The sequence below is a fragment of the Podarcis cretensis genome, assembly GCF_951804945.1.
Source record: "Podarcis cretensis genome assembly, chromosome: 12".
NCBI lineage: Eukaryota > Metazoa > Chordata > Lepidosauria > Squamata > Lacertidae > Podarcis > Podarcis cretensis.
This window is the reverse complement of record NC_137181.1, coordinates 4,274,266-4,283,959: the sequence shown is the minus strand read 5'-3', so window position 1 is coordinate 4,283,959 and position 9,694 is coordinate 4,274,266. Positions and strand designations below refer to the sequence as shown.

Sequence of the window (9,694 nt, the reverse complement as noted above, 5' to 3'; positions counted from 1 at the left end):
ATTAAGGGACGTGGGTGGCGCTGTGGGTTAAACCACAGAGCCTAGGACTTGCCAATCAGAAGGTCGGCAGTTCGAAACCCCGCAATGGGGTGAGCTTCCGTTGCTCAGTCCCTGCTCCTGCCAACCTAGCAGTTCGAAAGCACATCAAAGTGCAAATAGATAAATAGGTACCGCTCCGGTGGGAAGGTTCGCTGCTCTGGTTTGCCAGAAGCGGCTTAGTCATGCTGGCCACAGACCCAGAAGCTGTACGCCGGCTCCCTCGGCCAATAAAACGAGATGAGCGCCGCAACCCCAGAGTCGGTCATGACTGGACCTAATGGTCAGGGGTCCCTTTACCTTTATCTTTACCTCCACGTTTTTTTAAAAAAATAAGCAAATATGCTCAGGCCAACATCTGGTTTGCTCATGTGTCATTTGGACCTGCCTCGCATCAAAGTCTATACAGTACAGTTAACAAACACTTGGTTTTGGAGCAAAGAAGGTTTTTATTTTTATTTTTGCAGGGCATTTTATCATTATACACTGCAGCCTTGTGGAAGTTATCTGGGCTGAAAGAAGTGAGAGAGAAACAGTGTAAAAAGCAAAGCAGAACTTCTAGATCCCTTTAACGTGAGGCTGGTGCAGAGAGCACATTGGGACAGGGATCTTTTAAACTTCCTTTTCTTCCGGAGTTCTCTATCCAAACCGAAGCGCTGCTAAGGCAATTCTCACGCCGTGTCTCTTCACAAATCTTTTGGCTCCCCTCCAGAACCTTCTCCAGCGTCCTCTTGTTATACGACTCAGCTAGGTCAGAGATAAGAGAGATAAAGTAGTGAGTACAAGCGCTGAGTGTGCATTTGCAATACTCATTTATTACTCCACAAAGCTGATAGAACGTCCTCAAACTTAATCCGTTCCAGAAGTCTGTTCCAAAACCAAAGCGTTCCAAAACCAAGACGCACTTTCCCATAGAAAGTAATGCAAAACAGATTAATCCATCCCAGACTTTTAAAAACCACCCCTAAAACAGCAATTTAACATGAATTTTACTATTTAACGATAGTAAGATCATGGCCACACATCAACTCCTGGCAAATAGAAGGGGAAGAAATGGAGGCAGTGAGAGATTTTACTTTCTTGGGCTCCATGATCACTGCAGATGGTGACAGCAGTCACAAAATTAAAAGACGCCTGCTTCTTGGGAGGAAAGCAATGACAAACCTTAAAAAGCAGAGACAGCACCTTGCCAACAAAGGCCCATATAGTTAAAGCCGTGGTTTTCCTAGTAGTGATGTATGGAAGTGAGAGCTGGACCATAAAGAAGGCTGATCGCCGAAGAATGGATGCTTTTGAATTCTGGTGCTGGAGGAGACTCTTGAGAGTCCCAAGGACTGCAAGAAGATCAAACCTCTCCATTCTGAAGGAAATCAGCCCTGAGTGCTCACTGGAAGGACAGATCATGAAGCTGAACTTGGGCCACCTCATAAGAAGAGAAGACTCCCTGGAAAAGACCCTGATGTTGGGAAAGATGGAGGGCACAAGGAGAAGGGGACGACAGAGGACGAGATGGTTGGACAGTGTTCTCGAAGCTACCAGCATGAGTTTGACCAAACTGTGGGAGGCAGTGGAAGACAGGAGTGCCTGGCGTGCTCTGGTCCATGGGGTCATGAAGAGTCGGACACGACTAAAGGACTAAACAACAACAACAACAAGACTTCCAAAAATTTCAAAAACCAAGGTGCAGCTTCCGATTGCTGCAGGCACCCTGGAAACAATAGCCGACAGTCATGTCGGACGTTTGGCTTCCGAAAAACATTCGAAAACTGGAACACTTACTTTCAGATTTTTGGTGTTTGGGAACCAAGGCGTTTGAGTACCAAGGTACCACTGTACTGAGCTCTTAGGAAGCTTTCAAACTCTGAGTACTACCCCAGGGGCGGCGAACCTTTGGCCTTCCAGTTGTTGTGAAACCAACTCCCACCAGCCTCAGCATGTAGGGTCAGTGGCCAGGGTTGATGGGAGTTATAGTTCAGCTGCCCCAAAGTTTCCCCCATCTGCATTATCCAGCCATTGCTCCTCTACTGCAAGCTACACACAGAATTGTAATTTGCTTTTCACATTTCAGAACGGGACACATTTTTGGGCATGGGAAGAAAATTCACCTGAGCCCATCCATTTAAAACCAAGTTTTAAAAGCCGCTAGCATTCGTCTTAAAGCACTTCTTAAATTTAGTCACAGTCGTGTGAGTACAATAACATTGAGCACGAGAAACAGAGAAAGAGAGAGAGAGAGAAATGTGGGTGATTATTGCTATTTTCCTACTTTGTACATATATGATAAAGCAACCTAACCTTTTAAATTATTGTTGTTGTTATTATTATTATTACATATAAAAACAATTCCATTTACAAATTTTGTTTACAAAAAATAGAAAACCCGACCATCTACTTCCTATCACATTCTGCACATGCTCAAAAGCATTTTTCATCCCAGAATCCGGGGATGAAAAACACCGGGAACGCTGTGCAGATCGGAAGCTGCCTACTGAGTCAGGACATTAGCAGTTATTGGCTCTGACTGGCAGCTGCTCTCCAGGGCTTCAGACGGGGTCTCCACATATTGTACCCACCCCCACCCCGTCCCAAATTTCACCAGCGCCCGGTCTCTTTTACCTCTTGATCCACGTCCTCACACTGCACGATAATTAAAGGTGGACTTTGCTGGGTCGAATAGAAGCCAGAGCAGTCTTTGTCCAGCTGTTTGAGGAAAGAGGAAAGGAGTAAGTCATCAGCGCTAAAGAAAAGTTCTACGTCAAAGACCCACAGAAGAAGAGATATGGGCCACATCCACTCTAGGCATTCATTGATTTATTGATTCGGTTTATTTATTTCATAAAATGTCTACACCGCTTGAGTGCTAAACAAAGGGGGGAGAAACTTCAAAGAGGTTTGCGAAAAGAGAAAACAACAGAATAAAACATTGCAGCAATACTTTAAAACCTACAGAACAGCTCGGTTGGTTGGGGTATGACACTCATGATCTCAGGGTTGTGGGTTTGAGTCCCACGTGGGGTGAAAAATTCCTACATTGCAGGGGGCTGGACTGGATGATAATAGTAATAATAATAAATTATTTATATCCCGCCCTCCAGTGGCGTAGCGTGGGGGGTGCAGGGGGGCCCGGCCGCACCGGGCGCAACATCTAGGGGTTAGGGTTAGGGGGCGCAAATCCACGGGTTAGGGGGCGCAAATTACTTGCCTTGCCCCGGGTGCTGACAACCCACGCTACGCCACTGCCTCCCTCCCCAGCCGAAGCTGGGCTCAGAGAGGCTAACAACAGTAAAAGTAACACAGTTTACATAAAATCACAATCAATTAATTGAAATACATTCTAAAATCAAGTCATTCTAAAACCAATTCAGAATCAAATTAATGGCAATCATTGGGCTAGAGTTCTATGAAGATTGCAGAAGGAGAGAGGGGGTCAGGCTGTGCCTTGGCCAAAGGCCTGGTGTTACAGCTCTGTCTTGCAGGCCCTGTGGAAAGATGTCAAGTCCCGCAGGACCCTGGTCTCTTGTGATAGAGCGTTCCACCAGATCGGGGCCACGGCCGAAAAGGCCCTGGCTCTGCTTGAGGCCAGCCTAACCTCCCTGTGGCCTGGGACCTCCAAGATGTTTTTGTTTGAAGACCGTCAGGTCCTCCGTGGGACATACCAGGAGAGGCGGTCCCGTAGGTACGAGGGTCCTAGGCCGTATAGGGCTTTAAAGATTAAAACCAGCACGTTGAACCTGATCCTGTACTCCACTGGGAGCCAGTGCAGCTGGTATAGCACCGGGTGAATGTGATCCCACGGCAAGGACCCCGTAAGGAGTCTCGCCGTAGCTCCCTGCCATCCAAAAAAAGTTTTACACATGGGCAGAAATTAAATCATTTTGTTTGATTATATCACGTCATTTTAACCCAGGAGCTCAAAGTTGCGCTCAGTCGTTGTGCGTAATTCCCACAACGACCCTCTGAGGTAGGATAGGCTGAGTGTGAGTGACTGGCCCAAAGTCACCAAGAAAGCTTCATGACAGAGGGATTTGAAGGCTGGTCTCCCAGATCCTAGTCCCATGCTCTAACCACTATGCCACACTATTAAGATTTGGCTTCCAAAGCAACTACTCTACTCCAAACTTAAAAATGGAAAGCGTAATGCTGGTGGTCAACAAAAGAGGTTTAAAGACTGTCTCAAGGCAAATCTAAAAAAATGTAGTATAAACACCGACAACTGGGAAACACTGGCCTGCGAGCGCTCCAGTTGGAGAACAGCCTTTACCAAAGGTGTCATGGGAATGTACTCTACGTGGGGCTACCTTTGAAGGTGACCGGGAAACTACAACTAATCCAGAATGCAGCAGCCAGACTGGTGATTGGGAGCGGCCGCCGAGACCACATAACACCGGTCCTGAAAGACCTACATTGGCTCCCAGTACATTTCCGAGCACAATTCAAAGTGTTGGTGCTGACCTTGAAAGCCCTAAACGGCCTCGGTCCAGTATATCTGAAGGAGCGTCTCCACCCCCATCGTTCTGCCTGGACACTGAGGTCCAGCTCTGAGGGCCTTCTGGCGGTTCCCTCACTGCGAGAAGTGAGGCTACAGGGAACCAGGCAGAGGGCCTTCTCGGTGGTGGCACCCGCCCTGTGGAACACCCTCCTGTCAGATGTGAAGGAAATAAACAACTATCTGACTTTTAGAAGACATCTGAAGGCAACCCTGTTTAGGGAAGCTTTTCACGTTTGATGTTTTATTGTGTTTTTAATATTCTGTTGGGAGCCACCCAGAGTGGCTGGGGAAACCCAGGCAGATGGGTGGAGTATAAATAATAAATTATTATTATTATTATTATTATTATTATTATTATTATTATTATTAGCTTTGAAGACACTCGAACTCAGGACGCAAGGGAGAAACATGCTAAGAGGAAAGCATGCTTGGCAAATCCACACCGTGAACAGCTCCCCACTGTGGAAGGACGTGTGGATCCAGAATTGACCTCCACAGTCACTTCCGGACTCACTGTTAAATCCGTGTTTATGGAAGACAATCTTACTCGGCTACGAGGGATCGCCAAAGAAGACTATGTTTAGGGAAGCCTTTAATGTTTGATGCATTACTATATTTTAATATTTGGTTGGAAGCCGCCCAGAGTGGCTGGGGAGGCCCAGCCAGATGGGCGGGGTATAAATCATTATTATTATTATTATTATTATTATTATTATTATTATTATGCAACACTGACTAATAATGTCACCTGGATTCCCAGGCTTAAATGGGGGGGGGGGGCTTGGGAAAAGAAAGCTTATGTGGAGGAACTCTGCCACCTTGCTAATTTATTTGCAGACCCAGCTGCCGTTAAAGGCAGTGAAAAGTTGGCAATATCTTGCGGCGGGGGCACCCAGACTTACCCCATCCTCTTTGTAATCGCACTGGGAGACATTTTTCTTCTCTGACGTGGGGCAAACCGTCTCCTTGATAGAGAATTTTATAGGCTGGGTAGTTTCACCAGAAGCATCCTGTGAAGATATTGAGCGAAATGGATAGAAAAAAAATACATTTAAAGAGTTTTTTAATGTCCTTCTTCAGCCAGGCTCCCTGAGCAGTTGACAGATGCTGGAAAAGACAGTCCCGGTCTTCAGTTTTTACAATATTGAAAAAGGCACGACATAAAAAGGGGAATGGATTGGGAGGGAGGAGGAAAGAAGCAAACTCAGTTGCAAGATCTTTGCTACAAATTGAAATATACATTCTTAAAAAAACCAGAGGCATTTTTACTTGGTATTATAGGCCATTAATAGAAAACATTAATAGAAAACATGTCATACATGTCATACATTAATAGAAAACATGTCAAACTGTTCTTATATGCAACAACAGTGGCAAGAGTATTGTTAGCCCAGAAATGGAAGCAAGAAGAAATTCTGATGAAAGAAGAATGGCAGATGAAATTAATGGACTACGCAGAATTGGACAAAATGACAGGAAGGATTCGAAACCTGTAGGACCAGAGATTTACAGAAGATCGGAAGAAGTATAGGAACTATTTGAAAAGCAACTGTAATCGACAAATTACGCTAGTAGGACTACAAGGAGTTTTGTAATGAGAAATATACGAAGTGTTACAAAACAGAAAAAGACAGAGATATTGGTTATTAGTTTGAAATGTAACAGGGAAAATAAGAGTTGCATGCTGAGAGATTAGGCTGGAAAATTTTCAGACAGGACTGATGGAAGTCAAAAAAATTGAATAAAATGTAAAAGTGCAGTGGTACCTCTGGATGCGATCGGGATCCGTTCCGGAGCCCCGTTCGCATCCTGAATTGAACGCAACCCATTTCTGCGTATGTGCGGGTCGTGTTTTGCCGCTTCCGCGCATGCACGTGATGTCGTTTTGATCGTCTGCTCAAAAATGCTTAACCCGAGGCTACTTCAACCCAAGGTATGACTGTATGTTTAATTACTGTTAAAAATGATATGTTATAAAACTTTTACACACACACACACACACACACACACACACACATATATATATGGGACGCGGGTGGCGCTGTGGGTTAAACCACAGAGCCTAGGACTTGCCGATCAGAAGGTCGGCGGTTCGAATCCCGGCGACAGGGTGAGCTCCTGTTGCTCGGTCCCTGCTCCTGCCAACCTAGCAGTTCAAAAGCACGTCAAAGTGCAAGTAGATAAATAGGTACCACTCTGGCGGGAAGGTAAACAGCGTTTCCGTGCGCTGCTCTGGTTCGCTAGAAGCGGCTTAGTCATGCTGGCCACATGACCCGGAAGCTGTACGCCGGCTCCCTCGGCCAATAAAGCGAGATGAGCGCCACAACCCCAGAGTCGGCCACGACTGGACCTAATGGTCAGGGGTCCCTTTACCTTTACCTATACAGTGGTACCTCGGGTTATAGACGCTTCAGGTTACAGACTCCACTAACCCGGAAATAGTACCTCGCGTTAAGAACTTTGCTTCAGAATGAGAACAGAAATTGTGCGGCGGCGCAGTGGCAGCGGGAGGCCCCATTAGCTAAAGTGGTGCTTCAGGTTAAGAACAGTTTCAGGTTAAGAACGGACGTCCGGAACAAATTAAGGACTTAACCTGGAGGTCCGTTCTTAACCTGAAACTGTTCTTAACCTGAAGCACCACTTTAGCTAACGGGGCCTCCTGCTGCCGCCGCGCCACCGGAGCATGATTTCTGTTCCCATCCTGAAGCAAAGTTCTTAACCTGAAGCACTATTTCTGGGTTAGCAGAGTCTGTAACCTGAAGCGTATGTAACCCGAGATACCACTGTAAAAGGAATAGTTGCTGCCTGATAGAATAGATGATGTACGTAGCCACAGAACTACGTACCCAATCAGGCTGCGGCTCGGATTCCAGCAGTCGGAAGGCAAATTCCGGGTTTTGCTCCTGGTTGTAGGTGTCCACGGCCGCCGCAACCACCTGCTCGTAGCTGACGGGGGTGCGGGTTGTGGGGGCTGCCGCGACCACCCCGATGAGCAGCAGAAACAGCTTGCAGCTCTCCATCTTCTTCTCCATCCGTGTTCTCTCTCTTCAAGATATCCTCGGTTTGGTACCTTCCTTGGGCTTCAGTGGCTGAGCTCCCTTTTTTATAGCCCACGGCACCCCATGGCCCTTTAACCCCCCTCCCCTGTGGGCTAACGTCCTTCGGCTGAGGGTGCAAGTGTGGTTTCTCTTGCCCGCCCCCCAGGAGGAAGTGCCAGTTTATGTGGGTCCAACTGAAAGGTGCGTCGGCAGAGCGACTGCTGAAAAGCCTCCTTGCAAAACATCATGGAAGGGAGGGGGAAGGCCTTCTCTCGGATAGGAGATCGAATCCTTTTGCCACATCTTGCCACAATATAGATACCATAGACAGGAATGGGGGAGCCTGTTGATATTCCTGATTCTCAAAGGCTGTGTTCGTACTCCAGTCTTCTGAGCTCTTGCCGCATTTCCAACATTCAGTTTTCATTTATTTATTTTTTAATTCACCTTTATTGATTTAAAATATCATCTTACATATATACTACAGATTGTTGTTGTTGTTCAGTCGTGTCCGACTCTTCGTGACCCCCTGGACCAGAGCACGCCAGGCACTCCTGTCTTCCACTGCCTCCCGCAGTTTGGTCAAACTCAGGCTGGTAGCTTCGAGAACACTGTCCAACCATCTCGTCCTCTGTCGTCCTCTTCTCCTTGTGCCCTCCATCTTTCCCAACATCAGGGTCTTTTCCAGGGAGTCTTCTCTTCTCATGAGGTGGCCAAAGTCTTGGAGCCTCAGCTTCAGGATCTGTCCTTCCAGTGAGCACTCAGGGCTGATTTCCTTGAGAATGGAGAGGTTTGATCTTCTTGCAGTCCATGGGACTCTCAAGAGTCTCCTCCAGCACCATAATTCAAAAGCATCCATTCTTCGGCAATCAGCCTTCTTTATGGTCCAGCTCTCACTTCCATATTACAGATAGTTACATCAAAATCAAACACAAAAATATAATAGAGAAAAGATAAAGAAAATATAAAGCAAAAAAGAGCTAACGATAAGAAATGAATATTGGTTATAACATCCTGTCTTTTCTAATAAAGTCTTCTGAAAGAAACTTCGTTGTACTTTTTCTATTGTCTTAATTTTATCGCACAGTTTGTTTTTTAACTTTTCCTGTATATTCATCTAGTATATTTATTCCATTTGTTTATTAAATACAAGTATCATTCAGTTCTGCTAGGATAACGTCATTATTACAATATAATCTTATATATTCTTTGAATAGTCTCCATTCTCTGAATGTTTTTTGATTTGGGGCTCCTCTGACTTTTCCGGTCAGCTTCGCTAATTGAAAATACTCTAGCAGCAGTGATTGCCAATCTATTATTGTAGGTATTGTTTCATATTTTCAACTTCTGGCTATCAGTATTCTTGCAGCCATAATTGAATACATAAGCACTCGGTTTTCAATAATGTAATGACAGGCTACTGGATCTGGCCAAGGACCACCTAGTTTAAAAAAAAGGTAAAGGTGAATGACCCCTGGACGTCAAGTCAAAGGAGCTCATCTCGCTTTTCAGGCCGAGGGAGCGGGCATTTGTCCACAGACGGCTTTCCAGGTCATGTGGCCAGCAGGACTAAACTGCTTCCGGTGCAATGGGACACTAATGGAAGCCAGAGCACATGGAAATGGCGTTTACCTTCCCACTGCAGTGGTACCTATTTATCTACTTGCACCGGTGTGCTTTCGAACTTAAAATACTTAATTCCTGAGTCCAGGTCACCGGCTCACCCTAAAGGTAAAGGGACCCCTGACCATTAGGCCCAGTCGTGAACGACTTTGGGGTTGCAGTGCTCATCTCGCTTTACTGGCCGAGGGAGCCGGCGTACAGCTTCCGGGTCATGTGGCCAGCATGACTAAGCCGCTTCTGGCGAACCAGAGCAGCGCACGGAAACGCCATTTACCTTCCCGCCAGAGTGGTACCTATTTATCTACTTGCACTTTGACGTGCTTTCGAACTGCTAGGTTGGCAGGAGCAGGGACAGAGCAACGGGAGCTCACCCTGTCGCGGGGATTCAAACCGCCGACCTTCCAATCAGCAAGCCCAAGAGGCTCAGTGGTTTAGACCACAGCACCACCTGCGTCCCACCCAGCATGCTGTTCTCATAGTGGCCAACCAGATGTCTGTGTTATTCAGA

At 46.3% G+C, this 9,694-nt stretch overlaps 1 protein-coding gene across 1 annotated transcript; it reads right to left on the bottom strand.

The window, feature by feature from the left end:
* Positions 1-330: 330 nt before the first annotated feature.
* On the bottom strand, positions 331-7,824 carry LOC307199289 (cathelicidin-2-like). Its single transcript, XM_079947101.1, has 4 exons — positions 7,372-7,824; positions 5,428-5,535; positions 2,653-2,736; positions 331-783 (listed from the first exon to the last, which is right to left on the bottom strand). Exons 1-4 carry the CDS (start codon positions 7,555-7,557, stop codon positions 676-678), a joined length of 486 nt encoding a protein of 161 aa, XP_079803227.1. The 5' UTR covers positions 7,558-7,824; the 3' UTR covers positions 331-675.
* Positions 7,825-9,694: the final 1,870 nt, after the last annotated feature.